The sequence below is a fragment of the Prosopis cineraria genome, unplaced genomic scaffold (genome assembly GCF_029017545.1).
Source record: "Prosopis cineraria cultivar Desert tree isolate PC_DT_omini unplaced genomic scaffold, ASM2901754v1 PC4, whole genome shotgun sequence".
Taxonomy (NCBI): domain Eukaryota; kingdom Viridiplantae; phylum Streptophyta; class Magnoliopsida; order Fabales; family Fabaceae; genus Prosopis; species Prosopis cineraria.
This window is the reverse complement of record NW_026555335.1, coordinates 3,355,792-3,382,441: the sequence shown is the minus strand read 5'-3', so window position 1 is coordinate 3,382,441 and position 26,650 is coordinate 3,355,792. Positions and strand designations below refer to the sequence as shown.

The 26,650-nt window shown below is 35.4% G+C and overlaps 3 protein-coding genes across 3 annotated transcripts; 2 read left to right on the top strand and 1 right to left on the bottom strand.

The window, feature by feature from the left end:
• Positions 1-2,424: 2,424 nt before the first annotated feature.
• Positions 2,425-7,822, bottom strand: LOC129310133 (vacuole membrane protein KMS1-like). Its single transcript, XM_054951998.1, is given in 10 exon segments — positions 2,425-2,867; positions 2,982-3,161; positions 3,358-3,474; positions 3,659-3,807; positions 4,979-5,002; positions 5,005-5,277; positions 5,474-5,552; positions 5,781-5,992; positions 6,534-6,596; positions 7,472-7,822. Coding segments are annotated over 10 exon segments (1,290 nt in total). The 5' UTR covers positions 7,485-7,822; the 3' UTR covers positions 2,425-2,687.
• Positions 7,823-16,127: 8,305 nt separating this feature from the next.
• Positions 16,128-20,655, top strand: LOC129309062 (probable linoleate 9S-lipoxygenase 5). The gene is made up of 10 exons (XM_054950407.1): positions 16,128-16,279; positions 16,393-16,641; positions 16,927-17,219; positions 17,824-18,064; positions 18,166-18,504; positions 18,597-18,682; positions 18,769-18,876; positions 18,966-19,270; positions 19,371-19,634; positions 19,718-20,655. Exons 2-10 carry the CDS (start codon positions 16,431-16,433, stop codon positions 20,484-20,486), a joined length of 2,616 nt encoding a protein of 871 aa, XP_054806382.1. The 5' UTR covers positions 16,128-16,279; positions 16,393-16,430; the 3' UTR covers positions 20,487-20,655.
• Positions 20,656-24,556: 3,901 nt separating this feature from the next.
• LOC129309410 (photosystem I reaction center subunit II, chloroplastic-like) lies at positions 24,557-25,401 on the top strand. The gene has a single exon (XM_054950981.1). The coding sequence runs from the start codon at positions 24,648-24,650 to the stop codon at positions 25,281-25,283; it is 636 nt and encodes a 211-aa protein (XP_054806956.1). The 5' UTR covers positions 24,557-24,647; the 3' UTR covers positions 25,284-25,401.
• The last annotated feature ends 1,249 nt before the right edge of the window (positions 25,402-26,650 follow it).

Below are 26,650 nucleotides of genomic sequence, written 5' to 3'. Positions count from 1 at the left end.
TGTTAGATTCCAAGCTAACAACACGAGGTTCAAGGGACTCAACTGGAGGTGCCCTACTCCGGCCTCGCTCTCGCTTGGACCTGGGGTGAGCTTGCTCCTGTTGTGCATGAGCTTGCTCCTGTGCTTCCGTGCCAACGACGTTTCCTTCCTCAGTTGCCATTGTACAATACCTTCCTTCAAGCACAACGGTAGAACCGAGCTCTGATACCAACTGTCACAGGGCTAGTCTTTCGACCCGTGCGGCACTTAGACAACCTTCACTGGAAGTTGCTAAGTAAGCCTAACTCGTATAAAAGGAGGATGCTTGGCTAAGAAGAGGAAAGGGAAAGCTTGAAGGCAAAGGAGAGTAGAGAGAGTTTGGAGAATGTGAGAGTTCTATAGTTTTGAGAACTTAAGGATGATTTACAAATGAGGAGGGGTGATGTATTTATAGGCCTCCCCTTGGATCTAGAATGTTCCCACCTCCTTAATGGACGGTGGAGATTAAATCTATCCTACGGTTACAATTGATTCTCTAGAATTCTCTTAACAAATATCTAGATATTTTAATAGAAGAATCTAGAGACAATATTAAAATATTGAGACTAGAGTTGTGTAGGCTTCTCTAGAATGTTCTTGCACTCTCTAGCACTCTTAAGATTAGCTGGGAGCCTTTTGGAGGGTTTTGGAGTATTCCGGACCTCTTTAACCTTGTGAAAAATGACCAAACGTGACATTGAGCTCTCTTCTTCATATATTAAAATTTGGAAACTCTATTGATTTTAACTTTTTATGATTTTATATTTTTCATTGTTAGATTTTCCAATAAAATTATATAATTTCGATAGCAAAATATTACATGAATGGTTTCTCGAAAATCTTTTTTCTTGAAAATGACAAAAAAAATTATAAAAAACATAATATTACTATTTGATCATTCTCACTTGGTATTATTTCTTCGATGCGGGAATAAGTGCGTACAAATTTAAAAATCCTATTTGGCCCACGGTCAGGATTTTATTATCAGGGATGTGGTTCCCACATTATAAGCATATTATTATATCAGACGGGCAACTATTAAAAAAATAAAAAAACTAAGGTAGGGCGGGGCGATTCATGAGCCCTGGATCTTGCAGCATTTAAATGTTCCACAGTAAACTTACTGCTTCTGCCTGATGTCATATCAGTCAGCAATGCAGGTAGGAACTGAACAGTGGACTGAGCACTGTCCCTCTTATTATATTCCTTACAATTACTCCGCATCTCTTCTTTATTATATTAGTCAAAAGTGTAGCAGTTATGATTAGTTAATGGAGGACCCCAATGCTTTTTTATTGTTAGATCCTGGTCTAGAGAAAATAAATAAAATCATCGTGCTGTAATTTTTAGCAAATGTGCAGGGTTTCAAAATCTTTCCAAATACATGGGCTGTGCCAATTGCTCTTTCTTTTCCCTCCTTACGGGACGCACCCTCATCCAGGCATTACACATACCCACGCAGGGCCAGATTCCTAAAATACTAATTAAGGAAGGATTTGAAGCCATGATGGTACAGCCGCACAGAGCCATTTTGGCATATGTAGTAACCCGACTTGTTGCTAGAATCTCTTTCTGCTATTGGCTTCTGGTTCATTGTTTTTCAATGAAACCTTGAAATAAAACTCATCTTGTTTAGGCTTGCTTCTAATTACTTAACCGCCAATAATTATGCATTGCTGTATTTACTTTCTCCAATCCTATTCACAAAGCAGAAAGAGAAAAATTCTTTTAGCCTCATTTATGGCTCACATAATTAAATTTTCATTATACTTTTTTTTTAATCATCTGTTGAATATTAGGGAAGAGAAATATCATTTTGTTAAAAGTATGTATATTTAATAAGAGTAAAATTAAAAATTTATTTAATTTTTAAACAGAATTAATGAGTTCTAAAATTTTCTTTTAACATTGATAAAATATGTTAAAAGTAATTTACTAATAAGATTGGAGGAATATATTTAATTATCAAAACGAACATCACTTGATTAATCTAATGTGTAATATTAACTTATAGCACATAATGCAGCCTCTGTGATTTCTCTCTGACATAATTTCCCATCCGCACACTAGTATTCTTGTTATGGCAAATCTGAAACCAACACGCAGATAGTCTTGGGTTTATTAACTTGCGTTTCTTTTACTATAACTTCTAGTTATGCATCGTTATTTTCGGATGGGACAAACAAGTTTTATATGATAGCTTTTTACTAAATTGAATTTGACAAGCGAATTTACTTGGATGAACTGAACTGACAAAAAAAAAAAAATTGAAGTCACCTTTCTTCAAATCTTTCTTTTCTCCCGTATTTAATACGAAACATTGGCTTTTGCAGAGATGAGATCACGAAACATTAATGGGGAAGGAAGGTTGGGGAGGGAGACAGAATCTTCGAGTACAGAGATAAATGAACAAATAAACAAGTCTCTCTTGGATTGCGAAAGAGTGGTAGGAGTTCCATATATCTACCCTAGCAAGTAGCTGACAATATTGTGTTAAAATCTAGAAGTCCTTCCAAATAATACTGCCTGGCGTTCAACCAGAAGAATGAAGCCGCAACTTCTGTTGCACATCATGCTATGTGCAGTCTCACAAAAGCACCTAATAGGCCCTTCAGCATTTCCGTGTCTCCGCTGGCAAAAGGAGCCAAACTAGCAGAATATCCGGGATTTTATTGTGTGTCTGATCCCGCGGGCGAAGATTTATTTGTTATTGCAGCTACCTCCATCTCCTGTTGCCCCTTTAGATAGTTCTGGGCAGTTGCATTCACTATCTTGACAAAGAAGTTCATGAGCATCAGCCACACGACCGTGTTCCAGAGTGAAGCCAATGACAAATCCCATTTTTTCCCCTGGAGATGAAATGATATGAAAAAGAAATCAACTTCAGACATATCTACTACAGCAAACAAGAATTTGGAACTTCCAAACTTGGGCAATTTGACATTTTCAATCCATGTAAGCACCTGGATATCTGGGGAAACCACATGGCGTGATTTTATATACTTATCTTTAACTGCGTGGAGTTTAGCAATCACAGTGGGCAAGACAGAAGCAAAGCCAGGTATATGGCTGAAAACCCATACAAATTCATTCTCTATCCAGTCAAGAAGTTGATTATTGCAAACCGAGATGATGAGTAATGTCTGCATCAAAGAAAAATAGAGTCAAACAGAAGACAGCACAACGGCAAAACTAAGCTCCATATATGTTAGTTTCTTGGTTTTCTTTTCGTGGGGAGGGGAGGGGAGGGGTGGGGTAAAACGGGACGTTTCTCATAATTCTATCACATCCCGTTTCATGTCTTTGCCTATATTTAATTTTAACATAAGAAATACCAACCTGTATATGAGTTTTAATAATTGCCTTTCCGGTCAAGGTTGCCAGAAAAAATTTCCAAAATGGAATCCCAAACTGTCCACACATGATGCCAGCAAGGTCAAATAGAGGATTTGGCACCTGAATTATAATTTCAATCAATGGCATTTCCAGGTCGATCAAACATAAATAATGAATTTAGGAAGACAGGAAGACATGAAGAACTAAGCACTATGTCAAGCAAGTCCTATCGAAGGCATCAGAGTGTACTTAATTGAAAGAAAAAGAAGTCATCCTCTATCTTCAGTATGAAGTCCATACTAACCGAAGCAAGCAATAAGATGGTGAAGAAGTTCAGATGTTGAGTGTGTGTAAGAAACCAACGCTTGATTTGACTCAGATGCATGGCAATGATTCCTCCATCTTCAGTATCTAACTCTTCCATGGCGTCCAATTTGCTACCAGACAAGCGTGCTACACTATGAAACTATTATAAGCATTCATGAATCGATTCAAAAGGAAACTAATAAACAAAACATCAAATTCCCAGCTTCTTACAGATAAATTAGCACAGTAACTGAGACAGAACAAATATGAGTCAGAATTTTCTAGATAATCAATATCAAATATATATTATTATATATATATAATCTATAGAAAGCCACACTATAAGTCATGAATAGTGGCTCACTTTAGACTCCATGCAACGCACAAGGCTCACGTCTAGCTATATAAATTTGACCTTAGTACAGCATATTGCTAAAGAAAATTTCAGGGCAGGGAGGATGCAAGGGAAAAAAAAATGTTGAAAATAAGTCATATGGCATTACCAATCAGATCTCAAAAGAAATGGTAATGGAGTAAAGAACCTGGGATGAACCCCATGGCCTGTATTGCACAAACTTTTAAGGAGACATGGAGGTGATAATAACTAATGCCGAATCCAATAGTTTTCAAGAATTAGATTATCTGAATGTAGCCATTAATCCTTATTTCATTGCTCTCTAATTGCAAAAACAGCAAAAGCATTTTGATCCGTTTCTAAGTTATTCACATTTTACCTAATATGCACAATTCAACCAAAACAGTTGTGCCATTCACATATCCAAGCCATGACTTTTTTTTGTTATGCAAGAGGGTAAAAGCCCAAAATTCAAGTTTGATTTATTTTGCAGTGCTGATCAACACAAGTTATTAGACCTTATAAAATAAATAAAACCTCAAAGGCTTCAAAAGATATGATGACTACTATTACTACTACTACTTGATATTACTTGGAAAATTTTGAAGATGAGCCTAACTATATATATATAAATTGAATGAATAAACAACCATGAGGAGAAATAAAAATCCAACCTATAATTACTCTTTTAAATAAAAAATCATTTAGCAGTCATGATTACAATAAACTAATAATCGAATTTTCAAGGCTTGAAAAGGCAGTGACCAAAAACGAACAAAAGTTTCATAGAAACACATAATTCTAGCAACAACATAATAATATTATACAAGTTAGATATAAATAGATTGTTTCCACAGCATGCATATCTTCTCTAAAGCATGTTAGCATCTAAAATTATATCAACTTCATAATCATTTAGTAAAACAAAGGGAACAATTTGAGATGACAATAAGTTCACTGTACCTGCTCTTGAGATAAAATAAGGGGAAGTTCCCCAATTGCTGTTCCCACACCCCAAAGAACAGCTTCCACCTGAACTTGAGACAAAATGCTGCTTAGTGAGATCCGTGAAACTTGTGCCGATTGGAATGATGGTGGTCCAAACTCAGAGCATTCTTTATCAAGCCAGGAAGGACCTCTTTTTAATTGTATTGTATCATATGGAGCACTTTTCAAATCAACTCGACCGCATTGCATTGCTTTTATTGTGAACAAAGCTATGTGAGGACCCAAATAAAGGACAAAAGTATGCAAGCCAGATCCTGCAATAAAGAGTGTTAGCAAAAGGACTGGCACATCCTTACAGGTATTAAGCCAACAAATGTAATTATGTCTTGCCATGTGCAGATACCAAAATTGTCCAAGGATCAAAAGTATTTTTAACGACGAACTACAAAATCAGGCATGCTTGTCAGAAAAGGGGAATAGATGATATTTGTTAAAGGATACTTTTCATACCAAGGCCAATTGAAGATGCAACCCCAAGGGCCAACCACCACAATCCAAAGCGACAGTATTCCACAATCTCCTCAAAATGCTGCAAGAATAACAAGAATTTGAAGTATAAATTGATATAACATGAAAAAAGAAACAAATAGAAACAAAACAAAAGGAGTAGATAACGTAGCCAAAGGGAAATATATGAATTTCATATTGTCAGGACTAAAATACATAATAATTCATCGCCATAGAGTCTCTAAAGAGCCAAGTGAAACTATTTTAGTCACCGTGCAAACTACTGATAGAATATGTGCAATGCAAATACCTTCTCATGAAGACCGTTTATGGTCATCAGCACTGTGCCAAGAGCCCCTACCACAATACTGAAAAGCATAAGCCGCCCACCTTTCGCCAACAAGTACAATATTGTCTGCTTCATATATTGTATTATAGCCAGTGTAAAAAATTTTATTGTTTTGAAGGGTTGTGTTGCTAGTTTCATATTTTCTAGCTCTTGCTGGTGCATTTCATGGAGCCCTGCAAAACAAAGAAATTATAATCATTTTTTAAAATTAATTATTTCAATGAAGATTATAATCATTACTTTGAAAGAACAGGTGTCTCTCTTTGAATAACAAGGAAAACTAATCGTGCACACATATTATATAAAATGAGAATTTATTAAAGAATCCAACACATAATATTTGTCAATTATGTATATGATGTTCTGTACTTATTCCAAAGGTACGACACATGTCATCAACAGCATGACTAGTGACATTTATCTTCATGTCATAAGCTGACTAAACGCCCTAAATTACCTTGAATTGTTCAACTCATAATTGCCTTTCCTCTTCAGCCTAGAAATTTATTAGTAACTGTTCTTCCATCATTCAAGAAGCCAGAGAGGAAAGCATATATTTTGACAAAAACCACCAGAATGGCAGGGGTAGCATTCATCATGGAGATAGTAAAATCAACAAGCAAGGGGAAATCATTTCGCACATGCTACAGTGGCTTAATACCAAGCAGCAATCAAAACAAATATGGTAATAGAAGAATAAACAGCATGGCTAACCAGTCACCAGCACCCCCGCCACCTCTAGAAGGGGGAAAAACCGGGTGTTAACAGGCCAAAAGGCTACATTTCAGAAATGGTAAAGTCATCAGCTAATTTTGCAGATGCAGATAATTTAAGCAATAAAAACAACTTGAAAATAATAACTAGGTTATGCACTTTCTCACACACACACACACACAATAGGATAACAAATTTCGGGATCCAAAGTGAAGAATTCATGCATAAAGGAGGTTCATATAACAATGGGACTTCAAAGCTCCTATCCAGAAATGTAACTCTAAATGTTATATAAAAGAGGTCTTTGTCAAAATATATTGTATAGGAAGCCAATCTGGATACCAGACAATATCCCCCCAGTTATCCAATTCAAATTAAGATGGTTATAGGAAGCCAATCAATGCTGATTAGATAAGAAGTTTATCAACCCCACGAGAATGAATGGCCCTTCCACACTTGCATGCTTGCCAGTCCCGCGTCTCAGAACCAAAAGCAGGAAAAATTCATCTCCTTTCACAATAGAAAAATCCTTACATAAATAAGGAATCGTGGTCACAATATCGTATACTATCCCCAGCAACTCCCTCAGAAGTCATCAGACCATCTAAACGGGCCAAAAATTGACGCATTCTAAGAACTCTGGAAACTGAGGTACTGAAACCCTCTTCTATTGTACATCACTCTTCATCGAAGTTCTGATGAAAAACTAACAAGTACAACCATCTTAACCGATCCAAATATCAAAGCTAGAATTTCTGAGCGCACGCTCCAAAACCAAATACTGATCGACCATAGAAAATCCACCTCCAAAATGGACAATTAATAATAGCCAAAAAAAGAAGAAAAGGACAGGAAACTTGTCAACGTCGAAGATCAAAACCGACAGAGAATAGAAAAATAGAACAGTAAAAGATTGAACGGAAAATAAAACGACTTGCCTGAGATCGACATGACGGTTCGTCGAGAAAAAGACGTTTTTCTTCTAGACCTCAATACCGTTCACATACTAAATTAACAAATAGAGCTGCACAATATCTCTCTCTGGTTTTCTGGGCTACCTCTGAAACTCCATAGCCTCAATAGAAAACCGAACAGTATGATCGGATGCCTATATTTGAAAACCCAGCAACTGGGTAATAGATTTTCCGAGTAGTTGAGTTTAAATTGGCAGATCTAAGGTAGAAATAAAAATCATATTGATCGGTGGCGGAGGCGTTGCTGCCTGCTCTCTATGGTGTGGGTCTCAGGTCGACGTACCGGCAACAAAACAAAACAATGTTCTTATGTTCTTTCCGTTTTTTTTTTTTAAATATTATCGTAAATAAATTATATTATCCTATGTAGTTTCTCACATGTGGGAATGACAGTCATCCTCAACTCAACGATCCGAAGTTCTTGTTAGTTGGAGAATAAAAGCAACGGCGACAATAAATAAATAAGGGAATAAATAATGACAAACAAATTGCTCAGAAATATGATAATCAGAAAACATCGAACGCCGGTGAATGATTTTATTCTTCAAGGTTTACTTACTCCTTGTCAAACTTGGTGGGGCAAAATTCTAGATTTACTTTTATACTACTTTTTGTTATTTACAGTTTGGGTATATAATTGATTTTTAAGAAAAACATGTTTACGCACCTTTTAAATGTTAACAAATTATTTTAATTTTAATTTTAATTTTAATATTAACTATTTATAAAATATTTATTTATTATAAATATGATCGTTTTGTAAAAGAGTCATAAATAATAAAAGTGAAAAGTCGAGTATAGAAGAACATAAAGTTGTAAACTTTTACGACGAAATTTGATTAAAAGTAGTTTGAGTTATCGTGGGGACAAGGGCATGCTTTATATTCATCGGAATATATTCTACCAGTACTTTTTTTAAACCCCTTTTTCTGTCGTCCTTGTTTTCTTTTGCTACTTTCACAATAATGAAGAATGCACCCCAACCTTCACATATGAAATCAATCTCCACAAGATATTGCCCTTGCTTTCTTATATATTACGCATTTAAGTTTATCAATGATCAAGTAACCCTCGTGTTACGATTTTTTTTTTTTATGTTCTTCAAATCAAACATTTAACCTGGCTTTAATAAAAACCCATGTCAACCCAAACATAAATAACTTTTAACTGAAAAAAATATTTTTTATTGCAATAATATTTTTTGTAATCATAGAAATTTGATTGATAGATAAGGGACGAATACAAGGGGGTGCTCGCCATCACGGTATAAGTTGTCTTCGTAAAATGTGTGTGTTTTTATTTACAACGCGTGTGAAAACTAATTTTGGCCCCCCGCTCTTTTTTGTAATCTTTCTTCCTGTGCCTCATGTGTTATTTCTAGATTAGATACGTGTTATATGTATTTTTGAAAAAAATCATAAACTCAGCTAAACATTTTTCTTAAAAAGATTGTTCGTCATAATAAAAAAAAAAGTCAAGGCAAATTTTATATGCATTATTTCTATTTAATGTTTGTAAGGGGAAGAGTGGTACTTTTGTCCCGCGGTATGAATTGCAGGAGGAATGTGCATGAAGTTGGTTATTAATTAATTTAATATATCCCTTTATTTAACAATTCTTAAAATAATACACCTCCTTTATAATTAAAACCTTATTTAGTTAGAAGAGAAGGGAGGGAAGAGGAGGAAAAAATTTTAAAAAATTTTTCTACCTTACCAGATAAGGGAAGGAGAGTGGCTCTCTCTTGTTTAGATGAGATAAAAGGAGATGAAGGGAGGGGAGGAAAATTTTTTAAACTTTTTCCTCCTTTCTCCTCTAAAACCTTCCGCAATTTGGAGAGATTTTTGGGTCCGTTTGGATTTCAGTTGGGTATAATAGATTATAAAAATAATTGATTAAGTGGTAGATTTTAATCATATTGATTATGTTATAACGCAATCTGTTTGGATATTATTTTTTCTAAATTGATTTTAAACAGAATTAAAGATGTTTGGATAATTTAAGTAGAATCAATTTTAGTTATATAAATTACTATATAATTTAATTTTTAATACTAAATATTAATTTTTGAAGATGCAAAGTTCAAATTTTATTAAGAAAAAAAAAGGAAAAAAGAAGAGAGTTTGGTTTTATTTTTATTACCCGCTTTTGTAATCTTTCTTCCTGTGCCCTCATGTGTTAATTTCTAGATTAGATACGTGTTATATTATTTTTGAAAAAAAATCATAAACTCAGCTAAACATTTTCTTAAAAAGATTGTTCGTCATAATAAAAAAAAAAAGTCAAGGCAAATTTTATATGCATTATTTCTATTTAATGTTTGTAAGGGGAAGAGGTGGTACTTTTGTCCCGCGTATGAATTGCAGGAGGAATGTGCATGAAGTTGGTTATTAATTAATTTAATATATCCCTTTATTTAACAATTCTTAAAATAATACACCTCCTTTATAATTAAAACCTTATTTAGTTAGAAGAGAAGGGAGGGAAGAGGAGGAAAAAATTTTAAAAAATTTTTCTACCTTACCAGATAAGGGAAGGAGAGTGGCTCTCTCTTTTTAGATGAGATAAAAGGAGATGAAGGGAGGGGAGGAAAATTTTTTAAACTTTTTCCTCCTTTCTCCTCTAAAACCTTCCCTCAATTTGGAGAGATTTTTTGGGTCCGTTTGGATTTCAGTTGGGTATAATAGATTATAAAAATAATTGATTAAGTGGTAGATTTTAATCATAATTGATTATGTTATAACGCAATTGTTTGGATATTATTTTTCTAAAATTGATTTTAACAGAATTAAAGATGTTTGGATAATTTAAGTAGAATCAATTTAGTTATATAAATTACTATATAATTTAATTTTTAAATACTAAATATTAATTTTTTGAAGATGCAAAGTTCAAATTTTATTAAGAAAAAAAAAGGAGAAAAAGAAGAGAGTTTGGTTTTATTTTTATTAAATTGTGTGCTTTTTTTGTAATTTTTGCTTGGGCCTGTCTTTGTAATTTTCCCCAATATCTGAACAAGCTTCTCCGCAGAAGCTCTGATCCTCAGCTTCTGAAAATAATCGATTTTTGGCCTGAAAATCGATTCTCCCAAAAAGTGGGTGTTTGGATAATTTTTGGGAGAATCGATTTTTGAGCCAAAAATCAATTATATTTACTATCCAAACACACTGTTTCTCACCTTCCCTCCCTTTCTTTTTTCTCTTTGAATCAAACAAGGATTAAGGAAAAAAGTTCTGGCAACATAGGGTGGAGTTACGGGTAGAATAGTTGACATGATTAACATGAAGATTCATATTTTTCTTGACGAAAATCAAACATATCATGTAGGTCATTGATAAAATTAAATTTAAAAATAGGTAATATTCAGTCAACGGCAAGCACAGCTTTAGAATGTTTAGTTTCACGTGCAGCAGCATTAGTGCTTAGAAGCTACGCGTTAGGACTAGTCGGTCTCAGATTCACAACAAGCCTACCTCAATCATGACTTGATTAATAAATTGAATATTACTTGTCTGAAATGACTAATTGGTAGGATACATAGACATGCATTTTTAATTAAGAAAGAGAAGACGAAGAAGGAAGTTTAGCGTGTGGGGAGACAAGAATGAGAAGAGATACCTTTCGTAATGGGGTGATGAGAGGTGGGATGATGAAGTGTCAGGGAAGAGATCAAGCAATTAATTAACACGGAGCGTCATCAAATGACTGCCTTCCAATCCAAGCAACAATTAAAGCCAAAAATAAGATTGAGCTTAAAGAGTCAGACATAAAAAATTGAATTTAAAGATTCTATTTAAATAAAATTCAAGATTTAAAAATTAATTTTTTTAAACTAATTGAGTTTGATATATACACATGTATACATACATATATTTGATTGATAATGACACGATTTAGTTAATATTTATTGTAAGTGATGAAGAAGAAGTCTCAAAAATAATTAACATTGAATTTTTTACTTTATCTTCAACAAGTAAATTTACATCCGAAGAATCTAATATTTTATTTTTAAATAATGATGAGAAAAATTTAGTTTATATTAATAAAAATTTTTAATCTTTATCTTAAATTTAAAATTTTAAATCCTTGTAAAATTTTATGTGAAATTTGAATTTATTCTATATTAAAGTTTTTTTTTGAAAAAAAAAAGATTTAAGGGTCCGAGAACCTTTTAAATAAATGTTAGACCTCAAAATTATATTTAATTTTGAGTAATTGAGTATTAGGATTTAAATTTTCAAGGGTTGAGCCCATAAAAGCTCATTTTAAAGGACCGAGCCTGTCCTAATTTCCACATCTAGTAAAAACAAGAGTTCCAACGTAAAAACGCATCATTTTGTGACGTTTCACTTGTTTTCTGTGTCACAGTCGCAAATGGTCCCAACGCTCCCGACTCTCATCTCATCGCTCTTTCCTCCTTTACTTAAATATTCAACGCTTGCACGTGTGGAAACAGAACCATCATCAGAACCAGACAAGCCGAGTGCCCATTATAATGCCTCACCCCGCAAATGTCTCCAAATTATATTATAATCCCTAAAAGGTTGAGTAAGGGCCCGAAGAACAAGCTAACTTCTCATATATATATATATATATATATATATATGCATGCATGCATGCATTATATATTTATGTTAAGATATATTTATATTTTTTTATAAGTCACATTTCATTTTTATTTTTTATATTTTATACAAGTCATTTTTTAAATTTTTGTAACTATTGATGTACAATTTCAAAAATACTTCTGTGACAAATTCTAAAAAAATGTAATATTTTAATTTTCAATAAAACTCACGCATCAAATCAATCTCTTTTGAATCTAAGGGCAAAATAAAAAGTAATTTCCTTTGAGGTAAATTTAAAAGCAAAGATAACTCTTAACCCAATAGTTTATAACAAAAATATTTAAGAAATTGAATGTCGGCTAATAATGATAATCAGATGATAAATTAATAATAGGGTGACAAGAGAGGGGAGCTTTTAATATTAAAGAATAGAATTAATTCATATTTAATTTAAGATGTCTAGTAACTTTTCAAATAAAATTAAGAGATAAAAATAACATTCAATCTTTATATAATGGAAAACTAGCAACTTAGTTATGGACGTCATATTTCAATCCCGCGGAGTGTTTACACCAAACAAGTGAGTACTAATACGTTGACCAGGAGAAAACAACAGGCTTTGCCTAAATTTAGAATTAGAATCCTGGCGCTTAAAAACTACGCTCACTCATCGCAAATTCTCAAACTCCATCTCTCTCTCAGCCGTCCACAACAGTAACTAAAAACGCTGAGAAAGGGCAACGGCAAGGAACAATGGAATAAGACTCCCACGCATCAACATATTTCCAAGGTACATTTTTTTCCCGCGTACCGCCATAAGCTTGTAATTTCTAAATGGCCACGGCACATGCTATTCTCATTTCTTTTTAATAGAAAAATCAGTTCCTGAATTGTATTCCCCGAAGTGGATTGAAAAAAAAAAAAGTTCGCTCATTCAATATGTTCAATGAATGATGAATGATGCAACAAAATATATATCTCAAGTTTCAAGCACAAGAGTTCATCTATTCATGGGATGACAAAATGGGTTGTTGCGAGTGTGCACTGCAAAATAAATAAAAGACGAAGCTAAAACGGGAGCTGTTGCACGATGATAGGCAAACAGAACGCGAGCTCGAACTCTCTGTGTCTGTTGAGACTTGAGAGGAACGTGGGCCCAACAAGTTAGTGGGCTCCACATCTGAAGCTCGATGGACCTTTGCATCTCTACAAAATAAAAGTAGCTCAATGCCGTGTCTGACATGATACGAATACGGGCCGTTGGAATTTGATCGGAACGCTGCTCTAATCTTATTTATAAGGCAGCTGGAGAGTGTTATCTGTTTTTGTCCTGTCCATGGGATACTTCTATAATTTTGTCTTCATCCATTTTGCCTCCTATTAAATACTGAAAAAGTTATGTAATTATCATAATATTCACTCTCCTGAATTATAGAACAACAATTAAAGTATTTCATTTCCAGAATATAAAGATCATGTGACAAAAATAATATTCCTTCCATCTTAAATTATAGGTTATTTTAAAGAAGTTTCTTCATCATAAAAAAAAACACTTTAAGTAGATTGAGTTTATTAAATGCGGTAAATTTCATTTTACTCATTCTCTTTCTATAATTAATTTTCATCCCTTCTCTTTTCAATATATTAAATGATGGATATTTTTAAAAGTTTATAGTTTTATTTTGAAAAGATAAAATGTTAGGTATATTTAATGAGGTTTATTAGTATGTGAGCTTTTATCTAAAAATGTCTTATAATTAAGAAGAAGATAACTACATTTTAAAAGATTAAAAATCAATAACGACACTTAAAAAAAGAAGAAGATAACTACATTTTAAAAGATTAAAAATATTTTACATTTTTAAACATCCAACTCCTAAAAAATGATCATGGAGGGAGTATTATTAAATGTTGATGCGGTACTGTCCAAAACTGATTACGGGAACATTGGGTATACGGTGATCTGAGTTTTGTTATTTGTTTATTTACCCTTAGTTTTTAAATTCAAAGCAGAGAATTGAAGAAGCGACATCTAATAATAACCATTTTAGACAAAAGAAACGAAAAAATGACAAAGTAGTAGTGAATGATATGGGAACATCCATCCAAAGTTAAAATTAAATAAGGATGCCATCAGGGACTCCATAGATACGCCTTTAAACTAGATCGCTCCTGAAACTCGTGGTGTTCAAAATATTTGCTCAGTGGCAAATTAAAAGAAGAAGAGCAAGGAACAGATGAGAAGAAAGAATTAATCTTTTGGGATTTGAGTGGTTGTTACAGACAAGATATATCATGAGTATGGAATTTGGAATTACCCTATCTTATTTGTTTTGGCTATCAACTTTGAATTACTCTCGCGAGGCACCCACCACCACTTCCTCCCTTTTTCAACTAACTTTTTATTTGTCAATCTCTCTTTTTCGACAACATTTTCTTATTCCATATATACGGCTCACATGTAAATGCAATTAACCGTACCAGCTATTGATGCTCTTCAGCTTCACGCACATATAACGTGTATGTATATTTTAAAAGAGAAGATAATTAGGATTTTGATGCCCAGGGCCAAATCTTCAATGGGGCCCTTGAGCTATCGGCTTCAAACTTTCTGTTTTCATGAGCCGCTCATCACCTCTAGCTTTATGCGCCGTGCCACTACTAAATTGTCTTAATCCATCCACATCCAACAAATTAATAAGATCAATTTTCAAGGATGCAGAATATCGCCTTCATGTTTTAATGGTAACTCTACTAGCTATTACACCCTGCATTGCTTAGAATCTAATTTCTGTGAAAATAACGAGAACCACCCCCGTTGAGAAAAGAAGACGCGCGATATGGATTTGCCAAGCGACCAGATCATTCTGCCTGGACAAATTAATTGCTTCGCAACTATGTACATGTTTTTGTTTCTATCATCTCATTGAATCATTTTCTCATTCTTTATACGAAACGCTTAAGCAAATAATTACTTGCAAGGTAAACATCACCGAGAGTAACTAAGGTTTAGGAGTATAAGTTAATTAATTAATGCAGCTTCAAGGTGATTGCAATTGTTAATGTATCTTTACTGTGAGCGTAAATTAAACTTGGATCTTCCCCACGTAATGTGACCGGTGGATGAAGTCGCAGGAAATTACTGAATTGATATTTCACACGATACTGAACTAAAAAGTTGTATTTTTTGGGTACAAGGAGTTCCAGTTGTGAAATATACAGTACACACGAGAGGATACGATGATGATATTATGTTCGCTTAAATGGGATACTCTAATCCTGGACTGCATATCGCTGGTCAATAATGACCTAGTGGATGTTGTCCTGTATGATAAGGACGAATTATGATATGATCTGGTATGCCTGGAAAACAGGGGCATAGTTGTCTTTTCCTGATTCATGTCCTCACCTTCTTTACTGGAGCTAGGCTGCGTCATGGATCATGGTATATCGCGAGTGTTCTGAAGATAGATCCTTAATTTGTTCCGTTTCTTCTCTCCGTTTTATTGGTGGCTCTTCAAGTCAAGCAACTAAAAACAAATGTCATCATCTGATTGGTTCCCGCTTGAATCCTCTGCTGACGGTGTTGCTTAACATTTAAGTCTGGGGATTCTTCATTTTGATTGTCGTTTTCCATTAGGAAAAATTACAACTCCCCGGTTAATGGGCCTGCCAGCTTCTGTTTCATGACCCGGCAGATTTCTCTTCTTGAATTGATGAATCTTAGTTTAATGGAAACAAGCCGCTTCAACTAGATGTTTACCACGTGAACTTTAAAATAATCCACTTCGAACAGTACCGTGGAGCCAGAATCTAATGCCATCATTATTCTACTGACTTGGCTATTAAGTTTGTTCTGTTTTTAATCTGTAGCCCCAAGAGATGAAGGAATCAGGTCCTTCAATTATCTTCACTGAAGAGATAAAGACGAAAACCCCATTATTGGGTCCCGAGCATTAACCTCTCTAAATCCTGCGACTAACCGGATGTTGATTCCTCATATTTGTATCAAACCTGCGGTCCATACATATAACAATTAAGGACCCTACAAGAAGCGCACTGATAAGACCGAATTGCCCTCCTGTAGCTTTTTTTATTCCCCCTTTGTAAAACAAATGGCTCGGAAGGAGCCAAATGTGAATAAGTAAAAAGAAAGCCAATCCCCATTGGGTCAAGACTCCCTTCCTTCCAACTACAGAGAACGGTAAGTATCTCCATGGTTTCCCACAAAACTGCTTTTCCTTAATCTTCACTCTTTATATATAGTCCTCACTCCGTGCTATTTCTGGCGAACGCATAACAACTATTTATGTCCAGATTCTGATCCCTGATACATTTCTACTGCTGAAAACATCATGGGCTTCTGTCAAATGTTGTGTGTAAAGAACAAAGAGAAAAATATTCAGAAGGTGGAGGGAAGAAGGAAGATCAGGGGGAGAGTGGTTCTGATGAAGAAGGGCGTGTTGGATTTCCATGACCCCAAAGCCTCCGTACTGGATCGGGTTCATGAGTTGCTAGGCAAGGGCGTGTCCATCCAGCTCATCAGTGCTGCTAAACCTGACCCAGGTGAAGTCACCCTCATCTGTGACCGATGTCTCTCTATATTCTTACACTTGTTGGTCTTGCTCATACGCACAAGTCTGTTTCATCATGTGAAGAGTAAACAAGCAGCAAAGGGTCTGAAGCACCCAGTTCGTCTAGATAAAGAGAGAATAATTGATCGTGCGTGCTGATCAAGCATGGGGGGGGGGTTTCATTTAGAATTTTAGTTTTGATTTGAATTTCCAAGATCCAGGAACTGAATTTTAGCTTTTTCACTGCTTTGTGTGTTGGCAATTGGCACGTCATTAGAAAATGGCTTCAGAGGAAAGCTGGGAAAGGTTGCACACTTGGAGAATTGGAATTCAACCAGATCCTCAGTGACGGCGACAGCAGACACGGAATTCTCAATTACAGCAAACTGGGACGAGGGCATGGGAGTTCCTGGCGCCTTCATAATTCGAAACCATCATCACAGCCAATTTTACCTCAAAACTGTCACCTTAGAGGGCTTTCCAGGGCACGGTCCGGTACATTTCGTCTGCAATTCCTGGGTTTACCCGGCACATCGATACAAATATAATCGCGTGTTCTTCTCCAATGAAGTAATTATTCTTCCCCTCTCCTTGCTTTTTAAAAAGAAGTGATGCGGCTATTCAGAATATAATTCTCTCTTCTCATCATCATTTCACTTTTCTCTGTGGAAACTTTAAGGTCTTGTTCTGTCAGCAAGGACGTCACTTGCCTGAGTCATCATTTTTAGGGACATTACGTTATTGTGTGCGACAACGTGATTCCCTTGGTTTTTTTCCCCCCAAAAATGAATCTTGGTCAATAATTTCGTGGAGAATTACAGCGAACTTCCTCTTAAAAAAATTAATTTCACTTAAAGATTAATAATAAAATTTATTTTTTAAAAAATAAGTCATATTTTACCTTAACAATAATTCATTTTGTATTAATCTTTATTTATAATTAATTTTTTTAAAAGGAGGCTGATTGTAATTCTCCCGTAATGATGCTGAACATCTCCAGAAGGCAGAAGCTATTGGTTTCTCAGATAGGATCATCCACCAAAAACAAAAAAAATGCTTATTAAAATACGAACCTGAAACTTTCGTGAAACCCATAAAAATGTTAAAATAGTAATAATCTTCAACGACGTGCAATTTCACTTTTCCTTTTTGGGGGCATATCTTTGTGGTTCAGACCTATCTTCCATGCCAAACACCTGAGCCACTGCGCAAGTTGAGGGAGGAGGAATTGGCAAACCTACGTGGAAATGGTACGGGGAAACTTAAGGAGTGGGACAGAGTATACGACTATGCCTACTATAACGATTTAGGATTCCCAGACAAGGGCCCAGAGTACGCACGTCCAGTTCTTGGAGGGTCAAAGGAGTATCCATATCCCCGTAGAGGACGAACTGGTCGGAAACCCACTAAGAAAGGTTTGTCAAATAAAAACATACTAAATTTAAGTCCGTGTCTAGTCATTAAAAAAAAAAAAAAGCATTATGAGTTAAAAGTCCCAATCTTTTCATGGCTGCAGATCCCAAAAGTGAGAAAAGATTGCCTCTTCTTAGCCTAGACATTTATGTTCCAAGGGATGAACGGTTTGGGCACTTGAAGTTTTCGGATTTCCTGGCCTATGCTGTAAAATCTCTTCTTCAAGTACTGGTTCCTGAGATCAGGTCTATAGGTGACAAGACTTTCAATGAATTTGACACCTTCCAAGATGTTCTTAAACTCTACGATGGGGGTGTCGAACTGCCAAAGGGACCTAAGCAAAGTAAAATTAGGGAACGCATACCTTGGGAGATAATGAGAGAACTTCTTCGGAATGATGGCGAACGATTCCTCAAATTTCCAGTTCCTGATGTGATCAAAGGTCAGCTCACGGTCCCTCACAATTCAGATCATCCGGGTTTTGAATAGGCAAAATGTAATGATTTTGACCTGTTCATCTTCTTATAATTGCAGATAATAAGACTGCCTGGAGGACAGATGAGGAATTTGCTAGAGAAATGCTGGCAGGAGTTAACCCCGTCATCATCAGTCGCCTCCGAGTACTAGACGGAATAGTGTCATTTTACATGTTTATTAATCTCATAACACATCTCATTTTATTTTGTAATCTAAATGTTATCTTCAGGAATTTCCCCCCGTTAGCAAGCTGAACCAAGACCTCTTTGGAAATCAGAATAGTTCCATCAGAGCTGAACACATAGAGTATAATTTAGAAGGGCTTACGATACAAGAGGTAATAATCAGGCGTAACTTGTGTTAAATGAAAATGAAACAAAAACCAGAGACCTTACTGGTAATCAATTTTTCTGCCCTTTCTTACAGGCACTTGACAAGAACAAGTTGTATATTTTAGATCATCATGATGCATTGATGCCATACCTGACTCGAATAAACTCTACAGACACAAAGACCTATGCCACTAGAACACTCTTGTTTCTGAAACAAGATGGTACATTGAAGCCCTTGGCCATTGAACTAAGCTTGCCCCACCCACAAGGGGATCGTCATGGTGTTGTCAGCAAAGTATTAACTCCTGCACAAGAGGGCGTTGCGGCTTCAGTGTGGCAGCTGGCTAAAGCTTACGCTGCTGTGAATGATTCTGGATACCATCAACTTGTTAGCCACTGGTATGGCCACCAGATAACAAACCTCCATGCTAGCATTATTAAAACTAGGTTCGTTTCCTGGCCTAAACTAAATAACTAGAGAGATCTGGTTTATCTGCAGGTTATTCACTCATGCAGTAATTGAGCCATTCATAATAGCTACAAATAGGCAATTGAGCGTGCTTCACCCAATATACAAGCTCCTGCAGCCCCACTTTAGGGACACAATGAACATAAACGCCTTAGCTCGGCAAATCCTCATCAATGCTGGAGGGGTGCTTGAGAGAACAGTTTTCCCAGGAAAATTTGCCTTGGAAATGTCGTCTGTTGTCTATAAAAACTGGGTCTTCCCTGAGCAGGCACTGCCAGCTGATCTACTCAAGAGGTTAGTGAAGAAAGTTCAACGAAAGATAGATCTCTTATGTATCATAAATGGTAAACTCGTAACTCTCTTGTATTGCATTTCAGAGGAGTGGCAATTCCAGATTCCAGCTGCCCTCATGGTCTTAGACTTTTGATAGAGGATTACCCATATGCCGTTGACGGGCTAGAAATCTGGGCTGCAATTGAAACTTGGGTGAGCGAATATTGCCTCTTCTACTACCCATCTCATGAAATGGTTGAGAATGACCAAGAACTCCAATCATGGTGGAAAGAAGTCCGTAATGAGGGTCATGGCGATCTTAAAGACGAGCCATGGTGGCCACAAATGAGGACAAGACGTGAGCTCATTCAATCATGCACCATTATTATCTGGGTAGCTTCTGCCCTTCATGCAGCCGTCAATTTTGGGCAGTACCCTTATGCAGGATACCTCCCTAATCGCCCAACCGTGAGTCGAAGATTCATGCCTGAACCGGGCACTCCAGAGTATGCAGAGCTTGAGTCGAATCCTGACTTGGCATTCCTGAAAACAATCACAGCTCAATTCCAAACACTCCTCGGTGTATCATTGATAGAAATCTTGTCCAGGCATTCAACTGATGAGGTGTATCTCGGACAGAGAGATGCTCCTGGGTGGACTTCGGATGTCGAACCAGTGGCAGCATTTGAAAGGTTCGGGAAGAGGCTGGTTGAAATTGAGAACAGAATCATTGAAATGAACAAAGACAAAAGGTGGAAAAACAGAGTTGGACCAGTGAAAGTGCCGTACACATTGCTTTATCCCAATACCTCGGATCACTCAGGGGAGGGGGGACTTACAGGGAAGGGAATTCCCAACAGTATCTCAATCTGAAATCACAGTAACGTGATTTTGCAAACAAATCTTTCTTCCAGCTATTGGTAGATTTTTGAGTGTAAGAAATTGAAATATTGTCAGCGTGTAGAGACATAAGCGGTGGGAATTATGTAGGGGTGTTATTGGAAATGTTTGTGATATTATATAGAAGCTTTTTTTTTTTTTACCAAGTTTGATCTGGCCATCAAACGATCGGTTTTGACCTGTTTGGGCTAAATATAAAGCATTACTTGTTAAAATATTGGATAGGTCATAAAGCTATATGAGCTAAGTGATTGAAGAGTCAGTATCAATCAACCATTTGAACAAAGAGGCCAGCCCCAAGTTCAGTAGAAAGCCGCGGCTAGATAAGCATGTCGAAATCACACTAGTTGCAAATCCACTCTGTAGATTATTGGTACGTAAAGACACGATTTTAAATAATCTCGGATCTTGTGAGAACAACATCATTGTGTCCAAGTATCTCAGCAAGAGCTGGTTGTAAAAAATGGAAGATAATGAAGAAAGACCATGCTATGAGTTTTGCAGGATCCTTAATTCTTCAGAAGAACATTTTAAGTTTTAAAGGAGAGGATACTATCACTCTGTCACTATAAATAGAGTATTAAAACGCAGAAGAAAATAACAGTCTACACTTAAAAAGACTTACTTTGCACCCATAGTTCTTAGGTTTATCAATTAGTTTTATTCTTCAGCTTCATCTTGTAATCATTCTACTTTTCAATAATAATCAAACGCTTATTCTATTAAGTCTTGTGTATCTTTTATATTCGGATAAACTGTGGTAAGGGAGCTTGGGAACCTTTTTTGTTATTAATTGAGACTTAGCATTTTTGACACACCTGGTAACTTGTTGTTCCTCGACGAACATGATCTAATGCTGAATGGGGACTTCACTATTCCAAGTATGTAAAAGCAAACATGAACATCACACTTAACAAAGCCCTAGATAGAGGAAAGATAGAGTTGGGGGAGACTAAAAGTTTACCTACAAAGGTATGACGCTACTAGATAAAAACAAGACTGATCAAATATTTTATAATCGATGATGAACCACATAGTTCTACAGGACCACTCGATTTAATCCCCAGCAAATGATGAAGTGTGTTTAATTTTTAATTTATCAAAAGTTCATTTAGTGAAAGTATATTTGGCAAAAATCGGTTGTTGTAATAAAATTTATGTTTGGATACATTTTTTCAAAAGTCATTTTGATACAGTGAAAGTTGTTTGAATTATGATACTGAAATGTGCTTTTGCATATGTAATTACCAAAAAGGACATTGATTTATGATAATTTATAATTTTTATTATACAAATATAATATATTTGAAATATTTAAAAAATATGATAGAGATTTTAAATAACATAAAATTTGATCCATAATGCTAAAAACTTGATTTCTAGTTATTTGTACTTTTTTAATTTGTAATTTTAGGAAAGGTGATAAAGATTTGTAATTTTTATTATACATTAATGCTAAAAATTAACATGGTTAATTATTTAATTTATAATGCTAAAAACTTGATACCTAATTATTATTATTATTGAAATGATAATTATATTGTTAATGAATTAACTATTTTTTAAATAAAAGAGTAAGAGATTAAACCTAGGGTAACATGGTCAAATAACATTTTACTTTTTAAATCCACTTTTTAAAAGTTTCAAATAGTTAAATTTCTTAAATCCACTTTTAACCATGATTTAAATGTATTTTTTGAATGTGTTTTCTTGTAAAATATTTTATTCAAACAACTTCCAGCATCTTAAAAGCAAAATTTTGCTTTTTGAACATAAAACGCAAGCAAACCAAACAGGCTCAAAGTTCTAGTTACATAGTTTCATTTACCCATAGGGACATAGTGCTCCCCCAAGTATAACAAGCTTAGAAAATAGGAAAAATCTTTTAGTCATTTGACTTTTAACTCACTTGAAATTCAATCATTTAATTATGACTCGTTGTAATTTAGTCTCACAATTTTTAACTCACTTATAACTCAATCCCTCAACTTTTGACTCACTTATGACCTAATTTCTTAACTTTTATTAGTTCTCTTTGTTCATGTAAATTTAGATCTCAAATCAAAGAGTAAAAGGAGGGTATTTTAGAGTAAAGTATGAGCATTTCTTTTATCCTTCTTATTTGATAAGAGTATTTAAAAAAAATTAAAAAAAATAAGGACCAGGTTATAAGTGAGACAAAAGTTAAAGGATTGAATCGCAATGAATTATAGTTAAGAGATTGAGTTATAGTTCAGAGATTGAGTTACAAATAAGTTAAAAATTAAAAGAATAAAAAATTAATTTTTCAAAAAAAAATATAAACATTGTAAGATTAGATAGGATTTGCTCACCTCACTGGTGGTAAAAATTGGGTGAAGAATGAGACCACCTTAATCGGGTTCAAGTTTTTAGGTGACAAAAAATGACGTCTGAATTAAAGTTAAAGAGTTATTCGTTAACATGTTGTCAACTTAAGCCTTGTTTGGTATGCAGGCCTTAATTTAAAGAGATTGAGATTAAGATTAGAACTGATATTGGAGTTGAGATTGAGGCTTTAAAAGTATGTTTGATATGGAGTAATATTTGAATATAATACTTGCAATAATTTTATTTCATAATTAATTAGAAATTATCAAATGACAATAATGACTTTGATCATTGAAAAAGAAAATATTGAGTCTCAAACTCAAATCTGGAACTCCATCTTAAACTTAAACTAGATTTGAGAAAGTGTTTTGTTTTCACAAGTCTAGCTGCTAATTTAAAGCCAGGCATTCTCAATCTCATACACATAACAACTTGAACTAAATTTGAGAACCATATCTCAAACTCAATCTTGAACCAAATTTAAAGTTGAGCAAATTCAAACTTAAACTAATGTGAACGATATCCCAAAACAATTGATAAGAAAGTGAAAGTAAGGCAATTAGCGGGTGGGACAAAAATAAATAAGGGCAACAAAGCTGAAAAAATGCAGAAATGGATGGCGAAGACTCTTCAAGCGACGTTATGAAATCTTTGATCTCCGACATTATGAAATTTATATAGCAAGATTGAGAGACCATCGAAATCTTCTCCAAATCTCATCTTCAATCTCTTCAATTTTTCAAGCAGTGTCGGTGGAGGAGAGGTCGATGTCGAGGTTGATGCTTGACTGAGTGGAAAGAAGAGGGGGAGAGATGAGGAATAGAGGATGAGAGCATTTTAGCTTAAAAATAATCGATTCCAAGATTAAGTTTAGTGAGATTGAACAATACTAGTGGGGGTGGTTAGTTTCAATATTCCCACCTAGGTGGGACTAAATAATCTCAAGTATTGATAAATGTCCCATACCAAAGATGTAAAAGGTGGGGATACTTTAGCACAATTTCAGTCCCAACCTTCCAATATTGCATATCAAAGAGGGCCTTAGGTTTTTGTCTAGGATAATGAGTTCATGTTTGATGCCCCATGATATCCCAGCTGGCATGTTTCTTAGGGAAAAATAACCCCGGATATCTTTTCCTCCTCAACAGGTTTCCCATTTCCTCCCTCACCTCAGTGCAACTGTAAGCATGGTATTAAATTAAAAAGAAAAAATAACTAAATTTTGCTGCTTTGTAGTGTTCGGTTTTAACAATTGTGCAGGCATCTTTGTTTCTCATATAAATATAGAGATATACAAAAATTTAAAGATTCTAGACATAAGGTGTATTTTAAAAATTAATTTTATACATTACATAAAACACACACACAATACATAAATGTTTGAAGGTTTTCTCAAACGAACAAATTTTAAAGTTTTGGCAATATTTCTTAACCATAAATACCATAGAAATGAAAGTTTAAATGCTTAAAAATTAAAAACTCCAATTACCAAAAATTCGGCTTCAATTTTTGATGGGTTTGGCAACCGGAATTAGATTCTATAAGGGTGGAATTGTGGATATTGGGAAATTAGAGCGCCACGAAATAGGAAAAAGAAGTGGTGGGAACTGCGGGTGAAGAGTGCCACAAAATCAAAATCACACCTTCTGATTGGTCCAAACCAATATCACCTTATCCACTCCCACTCAAAATCTCTCTTGTTCATCCGCAGCTCTTGTTCCTTGTTGATCTCCCAAATTACTCACTCACCCACACCCCCCCTGTCTCGTGTCCTGCGAATCCTCCATGGCCATGGCGACCCAAGCTTCCCTCTTCACCCCGCCCATCTCTTCCTCCACGCTCTCTTCTTTGAAGAACCAATCCGCCCTGCCCTTCTCCTTCAAGCCCCTCAATTTCACAGCCTCAACAGCCAGATCAAGCACGGTGATCAGGGCGGCGGAGGAGAAAACAGAGGCCGCCCCTGTAACCAAGGAGGCAGAAGCACCCGTGGGGTTCACCCCGCCGGAACTGGACCCCAACACTCCGTCTCCGATCTTCGGAGGGAGCACGGGGGGGCTGCTGCGGAAGGCCCAGGTGGAGGAGTTCTACGTGATCACATGGGATTCTCCGAAAGAACAGATCTTTGAGATGCCCACGGGCGGAGCGGCCATCATGAGGCAGGGTCCGAACCTGCTGAAGCTGGCCAGGAAGGAGCAGTGCTTGGCTCTGGGGACGAGGCTGAGGTCAAAGTACAAGATCAAGTATCAGTTCTACAGGGTGTTCCCTAACGGGGAGGTGCAGTATCTGCACCCTAAGGACGGGGTGTACCCTGAGAAGGTCAACCCTGGACGCCAAGGAGTTGGCCAGAACTATAGGTCTATTGGCAAGAATGTTAGCCCTATCGAGGTCAAGTTCACTGGTAAGCAAGTCTATGATTTGTGAGCTCTGTTTTCACCAACATCTCCGCGCTGCTTGGCTCTGTAATTGTATCTGTATTTTGCTACTTTCTCCTGTCACAACCTTATATTGCAATATTAATTTGTCTTAGCTCCTTCACCAATCCTGTAGCGCGTTATTGAAACCACACATTATTAGTCCGGGTTCTTTCCACGACTTCGCCCTTTTTTGGATCGAAAAGTTATAAATTATAATTAAAATTCACTTTGAAGGCAAGCGAATTTGGAGTGCTGAGTTCGCTCGTCGAACTACCATTTTCCAGGTTAAAACGATTTTTCTTTTTGGAAGAAAAACGATTGTATAAATTCAAATCTAATCATGGTTGAATGCTAACTGCGAGTCACATAGAAAAAGGGGGAAAGAGGGAGAGATAAACCATTGTTCCCTCCACCTCCACTCTCCACCATCCGATCTTTGGATTTAGTGGGACTCATTCAAATTCAATGTGAATGAATGTCTCATGGCACATGTTAAATATCGTTCAGTTGAACGGCCTGTTAGAAATTATTTTATCGTGTAATACGCAGTGAGTATTAAATTTCTAGTTTTTGAAGGATAATGTAAGTGAGGAGTTATTATGGTCTTGAGTATTGTTTTAAAATTTTAGAAAAAAAATATATCTCAATAATTTTTAAATATCAATACAATTTAATGACGGTAATTGAGATGTTTATTGAATGCGTGGATTTGCGTCATTCACTGAATTCCAAATTCCTGATCTCTTCTTGTTGTTTTTCCTGGCATTTTTTCACAAGATTTTATGAGATATCTATGATTTGTTAAAAATTTAATTTATGATATTATTGAATTAAATTTGAGTATTGTATTATTGTTATATCTAATAAAGGTAGCTCTCCCAATATATTTTCTTACCTAAAACATTTGAACATTTGACTTTATTTAAGAGGGACTTACTCAACATAAACACTGTTAGTCAATTAATTTATTTATATGTTAAGAAAATTAGACTAAAGAAATTAGGTAAGTTTGTTATTTTTGTAAGATACTAGATAATTTTTTTAAATGTCCTATCTTTTAATTATTTACGTTAAAGCATTATCAATATACATAATTGATACTACATCATATAATAATCAAATTGCAAGGATGGTTTAGGGAAAAAATAAATATAAGAGAAAAGGAGATTGTATTTTCTCACTTTTAACTAAAACAAACCATCCAACGAGCCCTGCGCCTTTAGGAAAAGAGGGAGCAATAACGGGCTCTGAAATTTTATAACATGAGGCCGACACACACACACGCACGCACACATTTTGAGAGGACATTAGGACTCAAATTGTTAAACTTGAGACCTATTTATATATGTATAAACTTGAACAAAGTATTTATTT

Bases quoted from the DNA above. Each gene is read 5' to 3' on its own strand.
- LOC129309410 (XM_054950981.1), top strand. From the start codon at position 24,648: ATGGCCATGGCGACCCAAGCTTCCCTCTTCACCCCGCCCATCTCTTCC.
- LOC129309062 (XM_054950407.1), top strand. From the start codon at position 16,431: ATGGGCTTCTGTCAAATGTTGTGTGTAAAGAACAAAGAGAAAAATATT. The intron at 18,683-18,768 runs GTACTAGACGGA...TGTTATCTTCAG, and splicing joins TCATCATCAGTCGCCTCCGA to GAATTTCCCCCCGTTAGCAA. The intron at 18,877-18,965 runs GTAATAATCAGG...CCTTTCTTACAG, and splicing joins AAGGGCTTACGATACAAGAG to GCACTTGACAAGAACAAGTT.